The 14,343-nt window shown below is 52.7% G+C and overlaps 1 protein-coding gene across 4 annotated transcripts in view; it reads left to right on the top strand.

Moving 5' to 3' along the window:
• Positions 1-6: 6 nt before the first annotated feature.
• Positions 7-14,343, top strand: part of Fam118a (family with sequence similarity 118 member A) — a 23,105-nt gene continuing 8,768 nt past the window's right edge. Inside the window, exons 1-4 of one of the 4 annotated variants that reach the window (XM_010634338.1) lie at positions 7-493; positions 10,187-10,242; positions 10,722-10,974; positions 12,514-12,735. In XM_010634338.1, coding sequence (XP_010632640.1) covers positions 10,196-10,242; positions 10,722-10,974; positions 12,514-12,735 — 522 coding nt within the window. In that variant the 5' untranslated portion in view covers positions 7-493; positions 10,187-10,195. Of the gene's footprint in view, positions 494-7,035; positions 7,191-8,070; positions 8,447-10,186; positions 10,243-10,721; positions 10,975-12,513; positions 12,736-14,343 lie in introns of those variants that run through there. The other 3 variants (XM_010634339.3, XM_010634340.3, XM_010634337.1) reach the window with 3 other exon arrangements.

Here is a 14,343-nt window from a genome sequence, read left to right as displayed (position 1 = left end):
CCAGGCCCCGTCCGGACCCCGGGACCCCGACGCTCCTCGGTCTCCAGCTCTTACCCACTATTTCCGGGGATCCCAGGCCCCCAAAGCCCCCCGGCTCCAAGACCTCTGGGTCCGGCACCCTCCGCTCCAGACCTTGGGACCCCGGAGACCCCAAGATCACCCCCTCGTCTCCCAAGGCCTCCTGAGGACCACGGCGGCTCCAGGGCAGGCCCCCCATCCTATGTTCCGGGAACCCCCCGCCCCTCGAGAGCCCTCAGGCCTCCGTGGAGCCGCCCTTGCCTGCCCCCTGGGCTCCGCCACCTTTCCCGGGTGGAGACCACCCCGCCACCTCTCCTTTAGCCCCTCGAGATCCCCGGGGTCCCCTTCCCACCTCCCTCGAGGTTTCTTCCCTCCGCTGATTTCTGCCACCTGCCCGGAGGCTTGTGTCTTCTCGGTCTCCCTCTCCCTCTGTGAAACCTGAGGACCGGGGAGCGTCCAAGAAAGTATCCCCGAGGTTTGTAAAAATCATGTAAGAAATAGAAACACATAACCAGTCACCCGAGGAGCACTTTAATTAATTATTGTTTTTGGAGACCTGTTCTCACTTGTGTAGCTTTTAACTCCCAGACATCCTCTTGCCTCCGCCTCGAAAGTGTTTAAGGACCGCTTTCTGTACCGAACAAGGGGGTGTACTTTGGGGCCCCCGTGTGCTGTTTATTGTTGCACAGCCCAGGGCAGGCAGTGTTTTAACTTAATGACGCCGTGGGACTCACAAGAATGGAGGGGCACAGGGAGTTGGGCAGATCAGGGCACTTTAGATGGTTTCCTTGCTTTGCATTCTTAGAATTAATCATTGGTCTGAGTCGTGTCTTCCCCGCTTCCCCGCCCCCAGCCAGCACTGATTGGAATTCCTGATGGGTTCTGTCAGACTTACTTGGGACTGAGGCAGGGTGGTGGTTGGAAAAAGACTTCATTATAGCGATTTTGTTGATGGAGAGATGCAGGTTTAAGCGCTGCCCTCTTCCCAGGAGGCTGATTTGAGGCAATTTACATAGTAGCTAGGTGGTCGCGAGCTGGTGGGAACCTCCCTACCAGGCGGCTTGTTGCCAAATGGTACCTATCTGATCCTCATCAAGTGAGGCCTTTCGGGTCTGCAGATCTCAGGGACTAAGATCATCCTTTTCCGTGGGCCATTCCCAAGCTGTCACTGACTAGTTTGCCTGGAGCAGTTCCTGCCTATTACACAATGGTTAGGCTAGAGGGAGCAGCTGCCCCGGGTGGTGAAAGAAGAGGGACTTGCCTGATTGTTGTGGAGACCAGTGCGTCACGTGAGTAGTGTGCTCTGCCTCTGTCCTGGGCACTGGAGAGGAGGACTCAGCCCTGCCGCAAGGGCTGGGTTGGAGGGGTGGCGGACCAGGTGGGTCCTTTTTCCATGCAGTCAGGTGCTGTGGCTTGAGTGCAGCTGGTTTGGGGTTAAGGAGGGCAGATTTAGGACTCGTGAGGTGTGCCTGGGCTGAGCCCCATCCTGAGGGGCGGGTGCGGTGGCGGTGTTGCCTCCCTTTACTGGGTGGGTAGGGCCTCCGGTGTGAGGAGAAGGGGCCAGGGGAAAAGCAGTGCCTTTTCTGGAGTAGGTGATGATTCAGGAAGGAAGGGACCGGTGCCTGGTGGGAGCCTGAGAGCAGTGTCCCGGTAGCCAGAATGGGAAGACTGGGGATTGTGCAGAGCACAGGGTTGGAGACAGGTGTGGTTAGGAAGAGGGCCCGAGAGCCACACCACGACCTAGGCACAGGCGCCTTCGTGCTGAGCACAGATGGGCACTTGGGGGCGGGAGGTGAAGGGTCTGAGGAGAGTGAAGTGGCTTGCGTGTGTCTGAATGGTCTCCCTGGTCTTGGAGTAAGCAAGACCATGTGAGAGGTGGGAGTGACCACGGCTTCCTCATCGGGGTGTCTGCTGTCCACACAGGAAGTGCACACGTCACACCGTGAGCAGGATGAAGGGGCCAATGGGCAGGGTCCAGCCCGGTTCCTGCTGAGCTGTCAGCAGCCTCATTCTGAGACCCAGGGCTTCAAGGCAGTGGCAGACTGGAGGGAGGGAGAGGAGCCTGGCTGAGCCCTGTGCTGTAGAACTTCCTGCGAGGGTGACAGAGGGCTGCATGTCTGCTGTCCATCACGGCAGCCACATGTGACCAGTGTGACAGGAGCTGAAGTTTTGGTTTTAATCCTAAGAAGGCTCCCCTTCACATACCTGGGGTGTTGGAGGCACACTGCTCCAGACTTTGTTCTTTTTTGTGTTTTTGGCACTGGGGATCCCTTGTGAGGCAGGCACAGCCAATGAGCTAAATTCTGCCTCACTATGGAGCCCAGCGTGGCCTTGAGCTTGTAGTGATCTTCCTGCTTCAGCCTTCTGAGTGCTGGAATTACAAGTACCTGCAGTGCTGTCTCAGGCTTTGTTCTTTTAAATGTTAATCGATTTAATGCTCCCAGCCACCTTTGGAGTTGATGGTATTGTTTGTTTTCACAAAGGGACCAGAGGCTCAGAAAGAGTTGCCCAGGTCTTACTCAGGACTGCTGGTCCCTGTTGGCTGGGGCTGGGTGCTTCCTGCTGCACTCTGCTTCCTACCCTCAAGGGGCCCTGAGTCCAGAGGATGTCATGACGGCGTTGTTTCCTGGTTTAGCTCTGTTTATCTGTTCCCTGCTAAAGTGAATGTGAACAGTTGTGTGACAAGTCAGCAAAGACCAAACAGAAAACTTGACAACTGCTGGCCGGCACAGGCCTCCCAAGGGGCGGCCAGTGGTCTCAGGCAGCATTTCTGGGAAGGAACAGGGTGAGACATCAGGAGAAACCATGAGAGGCCAGACCTGTGCCCTGTTGTGTGTGGAGGTATGGGCAGGAGGTGGAGCTGATGCCTGAGATGGAGTTTTAGGGTCACAGTGGACCAGACAGTGCCCAGGAGAGCAGCAGGAGTCTGGGATACGAGTCAGGAGTGAGTTTACAGCTTGCCATAATCCTTGGACTGGGCCAGATCACCACTTGTCAAGATTCTTGGTTTTCACTTCAGGGAAAGAAAAAGAGAGAGAAAAAAAGGATATTTGGTGTCACCCAACTTTAAGATCCTTCCAGCTCTAAAATTTTGTGAGTTTCATCAGATTACTTTCTAGGACATCTCACTGTTCTATTTGTTTTGTTTGGTACCAGGGAATGAACTCAGGACCTTGTGCTTATAAGGCAGGTAGCAGCACCACTGAGCTAGCTAAACCCCCAGCCCTTCTCACTTAATAGGGCCTCCCTATGTAGCCCAGGCTGCCTTTGAACTTGTGGTGACCCTCCTGCCTCGGCCTCCTGAGTGCTGGGATTACTGCCTAGGACATGTTTTATGCGTCCTCAGGCTGAGTAAATGCTGGAGGTTCAGTGTAAGACCTAAAGTCTCACTTCCACTCCACGGAGCGTGAACAGCCGAAAGGCCTCCACGATGCTGGGCCCTAACACCCAGCGAGGCTCCGGGAACACGACAGAGAACCGAGAAACCCAGGAAGGAACACACCAGCCTAGATGGTAAAAGACCTTTATTAGTCTGGCCAGACGGCACTCCCGGAGCCAGGTGGCTCAGAGAGGCAACTGCTCAGGGGCTGAGGTACTTTTTATAAGGTTTTACTAAACAAAGAGTCAGGGAATTCACAGAACAAGACTGCAAACACATTGCTTATCTTATGCAGGAAATGTTCTAGGGTCACCTTTTGTCAAACCATTTGCCCCTGGGCGGGCTGTTAACCAAGGTAGCAATTAGCATATGAAGAAGCACAGTCTGGTCTATTAGCATGGAGTCACTTTAGCCTATTCAAGTCTTACACAGTGTGCTCTGGCCTCCTTTTGGTGCTTTCCCATCACGTGTCCCATCTGAGGGGCAGACTGTGAACAGCTTGTGCTTCCGTGCATCCCAAGGTCTTGGGACATCAGGTGGATCAGTTTGCCATTCCAGGATGCACCAGGATTAGAGCAGGTGCAAGACAACACCACACTGCTGGCTTCGTAAAGAGGAAGGGGCTCACCATCCAGACCAGGTGGTGATGAAAGCAGTGCCTGCTTCGCTGGGCTATTGAGAGGATTAGATGAGAAAACACATGTAAAGTGCTTAGCGTTGGCCTTTGAATGGAATAAGGGCTGTACAAGAGGCAGTAATTAACATTGGCTTTATTTATTTATATTTTGAGGTCCCAGCGATACAACCTAGGGCTTTACCTCTGAGCTGCATCCCAGCCCCTTAAGTTTTTTTTAGCATCCTCCTTGCTGGTAGCATGAGCCATTTTCCTGGTTTGTGCCCCTATGCAATGCAGCTCTGTTTGGGGCTCTGGTTTTAAGGAGCCGGTTAACATATTTCATCATTACAGTTTTTCTCTGTTGTACTTAATTCAGCTGAATAAAAATTGACTGGTCGAAGTACGGTGTGTTCACATTAAGGGTCTGTCTGCTGCAAATTGAAGAGAGCAGTTCATCCTGCAGATCCTCATTATTGGTAATGGCTGGGGTTAGGTTTTACCAGCGCCATTGGCTAAATGGTGGCCTGGGTGTGGGTCTTTCCTGAAAAAGCCATGCTGAGTTGAGCCCCGAGGATGCTGAGCTGTCTGTAATGGGTGAGCATCTTCCGGCTGACGAGTGTCTTCCAACTTCTCCTCATTCCATTCTGCAGCAGGCCGGCCGGCCAGGCGAGTGGTGGCTTTCTCATTTGATGAGGAGAAAACTGAGGATGGCAGAAGCGTCCTGTTGTGGGGTTGGCAGCCTTCCCTGACCCCAGGTCTGTTTTCTCTGCCAGGTCCCAGTGCACCTTTGGTGCCTGAGCCTGTCCTCTGTGGCTCACATTTTTGGCCATTAGTGAGCAACTTGCTTCCGTTTTAAGAGGATCTAGCAGTACTGTCAAGAATTCCTTGAGACATGTCTGTCATTGGGCCTGGATTTTTGCTTGTGGTTAGAAACGTGGCTCCCAGGTGTACTGGACACTTGCTCTTGTTGCCTCCCTGCTCTAACACACCTGCTAAGGTCCACCCTGGAAGCCAACTGCTGTGACAAAGGAAGACTGCAGGCATCAGGACAGCGGGAGGGTGACATTAGTGCCAGTTGCTCCAGGCAGCAGGCTGGAGGGCACTGGCTTTCAGACTCACGGTCGCCCACACCTGCGTCACCATGTTTGGAAGGAGACTGGCAGATGTGGCTCCCCGGGAGGGCATGCCATGCCACAGGGTCCACCTTGGTTCCCTGCTTATGCTCAGGGTGTCCCAGCCTGCCGTCTCCTCTGTGCAATTCTGTGTGGTGACTTCGCTAACAGTGGCAGTAGTGGCTGTAGTGATACTGCCGGTCGTTGCTTGCTCTGTTGCCTGGGAGCGTCTGAGCACTTGCCTGGCTGTGTCTGCACTTTTGGGGCTGTCTGCTCCCTCTCTGTTGGGACCAGCTGCAGGTGGGTCAGAGGCCGGCACTCGGAAATGCTGCTAGGTGTGTGTGGCACCTGTGTTACCCTGCCCTTCCGGCTGTGTGAGCCTCTGCTGCCAGCCCTCTGCACTGTGACAGTTGCTGTACGGCCTGTTGTGCCTGTCCCTGTTTACACTGTGTAAAGCCCATGTGACCCTGTTGCTTTTCAGATACTGGAAGTGGATGCAGGGATGTTCCACCACTGAGCTGTATCCCCAGCTGCTTTTATTTTAGTTATTTTCTGGTGGCCTTCACACTGAGTTACATCCCCATCCCATATTTTATTTTTTATTTTGAAAAAGGGCCTCACCAAGTTGCCCAGATCCTTCTCCTCCGGCTCCCAGAGTGTTGGGATGTCAGGCATATGCTACCACTTCTGGCTGGGTTGGTTTGTTTGTTTCTTGGAGACAGGGCCTTGTTGAACTGCCCAGGCTGGCCTCAGACTTGCAATCCTCCTGCCTTAGCCTCTTGAGTAGTTGGGATTACAGGTATGTGTCATGGCACCCAGCTTACAATTAATTTATGGAAAGAAAAAGGCTGACATTTAAAGAAAATAATTTTTAAAGGATCTTTCCTTTGAGTTTTTTCTGATTCACAGTGCTTGTTAAGTGAAAAGTGTAGCTTGTACAGTAATCAAAGGTGAACACTAGATTTTTGTTATATGACATTTATTTATTTATTTATTTGATATAGGGGATCAAACTCAGGTCCTGTGCTTGCGGCGCAGGCACCGGGACCACTGAGCTAAATCCCTGGCCCTGTTCCACGGCTTTTAATAATTAGCGTTGGTAACAGACACTGGCCCCACTGCCTCCTAATCTTTCTGGCCTTCTCACTCTTGGCAGTGTAGAGTAGTGGTAGCAGCAGTGAGCTGTTGCTTGGTACTGGGGTGGCTCACACAGTGGCAGCCACCTGCCTGGGTGAGGTTGAGTGGCTGAAGGCCAGCATGCACCCAGTCACCCTGGGTCCCCTGTGGCTTTCTCTCAGGCAGCGGCACTGTCAAGAGGGCAGACTGGCTTCAGCTGCATCTCACTGCCTGATGGGTCAGTGTGCAGAGCAGTTGTGTGGCGAAGGCCAGCAGCAGTTCTGTGGTTTGGCGCCTCATGGGGCATCAGCAGTCTACCGCAGCAGGCTAGCGACTGGAGGAGGTTTGCTTTGCTAGCTCAAGGACAATAAGCTCATTTTTGAAGTTTATCATTTTTGAATTAGACTCTTATTTAATGAGCATTTATTTAGTACTGGGTGCTGAGTCCCAGAGCTAGAATACAGCAGTATCCAGCTGTTGCATAACTAGTTTATAAAACATTTGTGATCTGATCTCATGTTCTAAGCAGGAAACATCCTGCTGATACTTATATTAGAGGTTTTGGATGAAAAGGACAGGAAATGCTTTAAGAATCTGCATCGGGACTGATTTTGCCTTCAAAAAATGCTAATAGTTCTTGTAATAGAGTGAGTTGCTGCTATGACTTGGGTTTGAGCCCAAAACTGGTGACGACATGATCACCAAGGAGACCAACAGATGCAGCCTCCAAAGGGTTTTGTTCCTGTGGTCTGGAATCCCATTGGCTTGGAGGTGTGGCAGGGGGTGGGAGCAGGGTGTCAGAGGCTTGGGAGTCCTTGGAAACTTCTGGGGTTGGACTGTGCAGCTCTCCCCCTGGACCTTGGTAGAAAACCAGGGGAGATTTTGGGTAATCTCCGGTTGTTGTGAGATTTGGCTCTGATCTTTATGCTGCTGCACAACAGGAAATGAGGTAATGTCTTTAAATACGGAGTGTTTATACAGAACTGTAAATGCCTAAATATGGGCAGCTCTGCAGTTCCCCCTGCTGTGCTGAGGCCAGGGCTCTTCCTCTGCTGGATCTTTGGTCCTTAGAGGTCAGAGCTGGTCTTAGCATGGGGAGGGGGCCCTGTGCCAGTCCATTTGGGAGCTGTGTGACTGTTGGAAGGGCCCCTGGAGGAGCTGGCTCCGTGCCTTGCAGGGGGGCTGAGAAAGGCTCGGAACCAGCTAGCACCAACCTGCCTGGAGTGCCAGCTCTCATCTGTTCTGGAAATGCTGGAAGGAGCAACGACTCGGTCTCTTGGGGAGTTGGAAATCACTTCATGTCATGTTAAGTGCAGCCTGCAAATGTTTAATTTGTTTATGCCTTTTTGCTGGTGTGTAAATACAGTATTTATGTTTTGAATTTGTAACTGCGATCCATCTATATGTGGAAAAACAGAAGCAGTTGAACAGTAACTAAAGGAATTGGAGACAGGGTTTTGCTGTGTAGTCCATCCTGGGCTTGAATTTGTGAGCTTGTTTTAGCCTCCCTGGTACTGGAGTTACAGGTGTGAGCCACTGTTCTGGGGATTGAACCCAGGCCTTCACATCGGCTATTCCCTCAGTTGCTCCCCCGCTTATTGTGAGACAGGGTCTTACTAAGTTGCTGTGTTGCCCAGGCTGGCCTCCAACTTGTAATCCTTTTGTCTCAGTCTCTCAGTGTGCTGGGATTACAGGCATGCACCACTATGAACTGCTTGAAGTAGAGATGACACGTACCAACCTGATGAATGTAACTACTGTGTACTGCAAACACGTACTAATGAGAAGAAACATTTTTTTTAAGAAAGCTCTTGGCATGATAACAGTCATGTACTTCAGTCTTCTCTACACCTCTCTGTGGGACTGAAAAGCATCCTGTAATGTGTGGGGAAGCTGAGACAACTTCTGCCCTTAGGGTGAAGGAGCACGGATCTTGCAGTGGTGTGGGTGGTTTAGGGGTCAGTGGGTGGTAGGATTAGTCAGCTGATGAGTACCTTGTATTACCCTGCACCAGGACTGAGCCCGGAGGTCCCAAGTCCTGAAGAGAGGTTGGCAGTGGAAGGCTGGGGCAGCCTCAACCCAAGGTCCCTGCTGAACTACCTGACCTGGGGGTCTGAACGCACTGCACCTGCATTTCTGAGCAGTAAGCCTTGGAGACACGGCCAGTTCGTAGGAGGTTGTATTTTGTAGTCAGTACAGCTGAGGGTGAGTAATCAGGCCAACCGCTGAAAGTTCAGGGCTAGAGATGAGGCTGCTCCTGTCCCACAGTCTGTTACTTCTTGATAAGTTCCCCCAAGCGGACTTGACCTCCGTTGACTTCTGACTGCAGTGGGAAGAAGTGGGAGTTGGCGGCAGCAGCCTCGCCCGTGGCTGGTGAGTGAGGCTCCATAGCCTCAGGGAAGGTCATGGCCACTGTAGGTTGCTGGTCCTCACATGGAAGCTGGGGTCTCTGCCCCAGGGAAGTGGGCGTGTGCGTGCTCGGTGGGGAGCTCTGGATGCCCTGGGCTCTGCAGCCTCTTCGCACTAGTGTTCTCACCTTGGAAAATCGCTCTTGATGACCCGGTTCTAGCTGAGGTGAGAAAAGCTGCCCACAATCGGACAGGTGGCTCTCAGTCATGCCGCTCTGGCCACTGCTAAGCCAGCACCTCCTGCTCTGCTCACAGCAGGTGTGGAGCAGCGGCGGGCATGCAGTGTGTGGTGGTGCCCGTTCTGGAGTGTGACAGCTCTGCTGCCCTGCAGCCTGTCCCACTGGGCCGATTTCTCAGTGATGCGGGTCTGGGTGCCCGACCTGTCATCGGTGTCACTCCCCTGGTGTGCAGCAGGGAATTGATGAGGTACAGCAGGCATAGAGATGCTGGGGCTCTGCGCCTGGCTGCTAATCTCATGGGGAACTGCTTTATCAGTGCGGGAGAAAGGATCTGCACTCACTTCTCCAGTGCAAGAACTAAAGTCTAGACCGGAACACCTAGTGCTCAGAGTCAGGGACTGTCCCGTTATCTTATTATTTTATCATTGGCCCCTTGTTTACAGTAAATACTAGCTGTAGAATCTAGGGAAAAGGTGATTTGGGAAGTTGTGGAGTATGCATAGCCGGGTGGATGGAGACCACTGGTGTGAGATTCCTGTTTTATCTTGACTACGCAGGCTCCTTTGGGTGGGGTTCAGTTGGCTGAGGCCTGGCACTGGGATGTGGTGCTGGGGAAAGAGCCTGCCTCTCCCGCAGACACTGTCCTGCGTGCCCTCCCCTGTAGCTCGCTGCACCCTCTGCATCCATCCTTCTGATTAGTTCGGTGGTGATGACTGAGCTGCTGACCAGTCTGATGAGCTGCGTGAGATAGTGGTGGTTTAGGAAACATTTTGTTTTCAGGTACGTAGGATGTCACTGTGTACAGCCTATGTACACACTGTGTACGCTGGCTTTGAACTGGAGTCAATCTTCCTGCCTTAGCCTTCTGAGTTTGGGTGTATGTTTTTTGTATATGGCGTTTTTCTTTTTTCTTTTTTCTTTTTTTTTTTCTGTTTTTGAGACAGGGTCTCACTATGTAGTTGACACTGACCTGGAACTCACTGTGTAGTGGTGGTGTTCAAACATTCTAATTTAAATGGAGATTTAGGACTTCTTTGTTTTGGTACTGGAGATTGAACTCAGGACCTTGTACCTGCCAGGCGCTGAGGTGCCACTGAGCTACATTCCCAGCCCAGGGGCCTTTCATTCTAGACTTAGTTCTCTTCCAGGGTACTAATAAAAACTTTTGAGCCTGGCATGGTGAAACATAGCTGTAATCCTGGCAGTTGGGAAGCTGAGGCAGGGGGATGTCTGGGGATGTAGCTTAGGGTAAAATCCTGGGTTCAGTCTCCAGTGTCACATGCATATGCACGCGCACACACACCATACAACTTTTATCTGGGAAGTATAAGTTGCTCCTGATCATTTTCTCTCTTTAGGATTCACAGATGGAGTCAGTGGAAAAGACAGCAAATAAAAGTGAACAAAAATCAAGGTAAATAAACTCAGTTCTACCTTCAGGAGGGTTTTTGGTTCTCTGTCATGACGCTACAAAGACAAAAGTGAAATACAAAGTTGGGGCAGGCTGGACCTCCAGGCCTGGTTACACAGGGAAGTCTGCGGGGGAGAGCATGCGGGAAGCAGGCAGCCGGGCCAGTGCTAGAAGAGCTTCTCAGCCGGCAGTAGGGTCTTAGCTGTAGCTGCCAGCAGGGGTTGTTTTGTTTTGGTGGGCAGCTTGAGGAGGTGAGAGTGGCACAGCTGCCTGAGTCCTTAGCAGAACAAGAGTAGAGCAGCAGAGTAAACACCCGGAGCAGGAAATGCAGAGGCTCTGTCTGCTGCTAGGGTCCAGAGGACACAGGGGACAGAATGTGTGCATCAGGGCTATTGGCTCTGACCTGAACATCACAGCCGTTTCCAGACTTGAGGTCACAGTGCTTGTGTTGATTCTTGTTCCTCTCCCTTATGTTGAAGCAGAAAGTTTTTAAAAAGCCTCGTCCGGAAGCAGCCCCAGGAGCTGCTGCTGGTCATTGGGACTGGTGTCAGTGCCGCGGTGGCCCCAGGCATCCCTGCCTTGTGTTCGTGGCGCAGCTGCATTGAGGCTGTCATCGAGGCTGCAGAGCAGCTGGAGGTGCTGCACCCTGGGGATGTGGCCGAGTTCCGGAGGAAGGTGACGAAGGACCGGGACCTGCTGGTCGTGGCCCACGATTTGATCCGGAAGATGTCACCTGTGAGTCTCAGACGAAGACTTGAGGGCGCACGGGGACAGCTACAGGGTTCATTCCACAGCAGAATCGGGCTTGTGAGCCTGCAGGATGTCACCCCTTGCCCACATGGGTCCCCCGGTGAAGCGGCACTCCTTTGCGCTGCCTCAGGGTGCTGTCCTACGTGCGTGCTGGGTGAGCTCTCACTGACTCTCAGCACCGGGTGTCCTGTGGCTGGTCGCTTGTCAGGCCAGCCATGTCTCCTCAGGTGACAGCTACTCCCTCAACACGGGAGAAGGCAGCGTGCCTGCCGAGGAAGGGAGCTGGCAGCAATTCAGTTCTCACGTGGAAATCCAGGCAGCACAGGGGAGCAGAGCCAGGTGGTGTCAGGGACCTGGGCCTCCCCATTGCTTTGCCGCCTTCAGCCTGAGCTCCCACCCTGCTCCCGAGGTCAGCTGCCCTGCTCCTGCCATGCCTGTGTGCACGTTCCTGCCCGTGGGCAGAGAGGGTGACAGGGCTGCAGCGGAAGTCAGCTCCGCCTATTTCCATTGCCGTCGACCCCTCAGGTAGTGGACCAGGCCCACAGTGGTGCCCTGTTACTCGGGGATGACTACCGTCACTGGGCAGGGGCAGGCACATACAGCTGGGGCCAAACTGGTGTGCCACCTGCTTTCGTGAAGGAGGTTTTGTTGGCACACGGCCATGCCCATGTGATGACACTTTGTCTCTCTCGGCTGCTTTGGTGCCCAGCAGCAGAGCTGAGTAACCGCAAGAGACTGTGGCCCATAGGCCCGATGTGTTTCCTCTCTGGTCCTTGATAGACAAGAGTGTTGGCCCCGCCACAGGAAGAGGAGGGAACAGCTAATGGGCCAGGGGGCTGGCGGCATGGCTGGGCATGGAAGGCCCTTGTCCTTCATCTGCAGAGAGGCTGGCTGCCTGCCCTAGGGCAGAGGTGGCAACCCTATGGCACATTGCTACAGCGGCTGTTTGTACCATTACAAGCTCTAAAAGGTTGGCCATCCCTGCTCTGGGAGCTGTTCTTTACAGTTCTGCAAACCTCCGTCACGAGGAGTTAGGGTGTGGGTGGTCAGCTGGGTTGGGGACAGGCTGGAAAGTTGGCTTCCTTGGGGAGTCACAGCGGCCTCAGCGAGCAGGGTGAGGTGTGTGCGGTCCCAAGAGAGGTGAGACTGGAGGGCTGAGTGGTGTGTGGTGGGGTTCCCCAGGGGTTCCAGAAAGGATCCGGCTCTGGTCCTGCTGAAGGCTGGCGTGGGTGGCTGAGGAGGGTGCTGTTGTATGGGGGAGGGCGGTGGGAAGGATTTTCTAGGCCAAAGTGCAGAGCAGATCATGCACATGGCCTCAGAATCTCCAGGAATGAGGGCGGAAGTGTGGCGAGGGAGACTCAGCAGGAGCCAGGGCCATCCTGTCCTTCCTGCCCTGCAGTGTGTGAGGAGCGCACCTTGGGAGGCCCCAGTAGCTGTAAACTCTTTTTTGATCTACTGTGCCTGCAGCACCCAGCATAGTTCCGCCTGAAAGTGACCGTTGTGACTCTGTTCTCTCTCCCACAGCGCACAGGCGACACCAAGCCCAACTTCTTCCAGGACTGCCTGATGGAGGTGTTTGACAGCCTGGAGCAGCACATCCAGAACCCGCTGGTGCTGCAGTCCATCCTCGGCCTCATGGACAGGGGCACCATGGTGCTCACCACCAACTACGACAACCTGTTGGAGCTCTTCGGGCAGCAGCAGAACAGGCCCATGGAGTCGCTGGACCTGAAGGACAAGACAAAGGTGGGCCAGGCAGCGAGGGGGGCTGGCACCCAGCAGTGACTTTGTGACGAGGAAACGTCCCGACACCTACAGGGAACAAGACACTGAGTTTGTCCTGAAGGCCATGCCAGCCGCCTCAGGTAGCTGGGCCAGGAGGTTGTGCCCTTCGCCTCTCCAGATTTCCTGCCAGCCCTTTCTTTCATGGTCTGTCCTGGAGGCCTTTGAGGCACCCATCTGCATGGATTCACTGCAGCCACCCTGGGAGACGTGGCAATAAGGAAGGAAGAGCAGAAAACCCCAGCCCTATTGCTGCAAAAGCAAAATACCCTGACTGTGTTGCTTCTTTTTGTGTGTGTGTGGTACTGGGGAGTGAACCTAGGGCCTTCACACTGAACTATATTCCAGCCCTTTATTTTTTTTATTTTGAGACAGGGTCTCATCAAATCACTAAGTTGCCCAGGCTGGACTGATGTTTGCGATCTCCTGCCTCAGCTTCCCAGAGTGCTGACATGATAGGTGTGTGTCACTATGCCTGGTCAAATCTTTTCTTTAACAATCCAGCATTTTTTCTGTAATAATCCTGCACCTCCTGCACCCAGGAGGCTGAGATAGGAGGATTGCCACAAATTCCAGGCCAGCCTAGGCTGCATAGTGAGTTCAAGGCCAGCCGGAACTACATAGCAAGACCCTGTCTGGAAAAAATAAGCAGAACAAATTTGGATTACAATTTACGCCATTTTTTAGTTCTAATTTTCCCCTTAATATTATACGGGGCATCTTCCTGTCACTAAGCTGTTTTCAAAAGTATGATTTTTAAATGGCAGTAGGAGTCGAAGACTAAATTATAATTGTTCCCCTTCCTCTGTTCTTGTAAGTACATTTTTTATACTGCAGTAAAAATTCTTATACTTTTGTGTTCCTGGGTTTATTTCTTGAGGATGAACTCCTAGTATAGTGTTCTCTGGTCAAAGGGTGTGGTGTTTTAGAGACTGCTGGTATGAATTACCCAGCTGTCTTCCAGATTCTCCTGTGTATGGGAGTGTCTATTTCCTGTCTCTTGGTCAGCATTCAGCGTCATTAAAAAAGTGAAATATTCTGCTGGGTGTGGTGGCACATGCTTATAATCCCAGCACTTGGGAGGCTGAGGCAGGAAGATCAGCACAAGTTGGAGGGCAGCCGGGGCTACACAGCAAGACCCTATCTCAAAAATATTCTTTACCCATTTGATAGGTGGAAATGTAAAATTTTTCTTTTACTACTACTAAGGTTAAACACAGTCTTATTGGTGATTTTCTTTGCGGACATGTTTGTGTCCTTTGTGTGTCTGCTTATTTTCTGTCATTGCCACCGGTGCTGTCACTTAGCTGCAGCTCCATGTGCTTCCCTCCACGCAGCCTCTCCCGAGTGGCCTTGACCCCATCTGCCTTGTCACGGCAGGCATGGGACACGCATGGAGGAGCAGTTTGGGGCTATGGCCCTCTGGGGAAGTCAGTGTGAGTGTCGTAACTGCCAGCCAGCGACACAAACGCCCACTGCTCCCCTACCTGTCCCTGTCTCCAGCAGGCTGTTAAGGCCCCACCCCCAGAGAAAATGGTGCAGACACGAGTGCATCTTTTTTTTTTTTTTTTT

This window comes from Fukomys damarensis, unplaced genomic scaffold, assembly GCF_012274545.1.
Source record: "Fukomys damarensis isolate Sample0158 unplaced genomic scaffold, DMR_v1.0_HiC HiC_scaffold_19, whole genome shotgun sequence".
Taxonomy (NCBI): Eukaryota; Metazoa; Chordata; class Mammalia; order Rodentia; family Bathyergidae; genus Fukomys; species Fukomys damarensis.
This window is presented reverse-complemented; position numbering and strand designations above follow the sequence as displayed.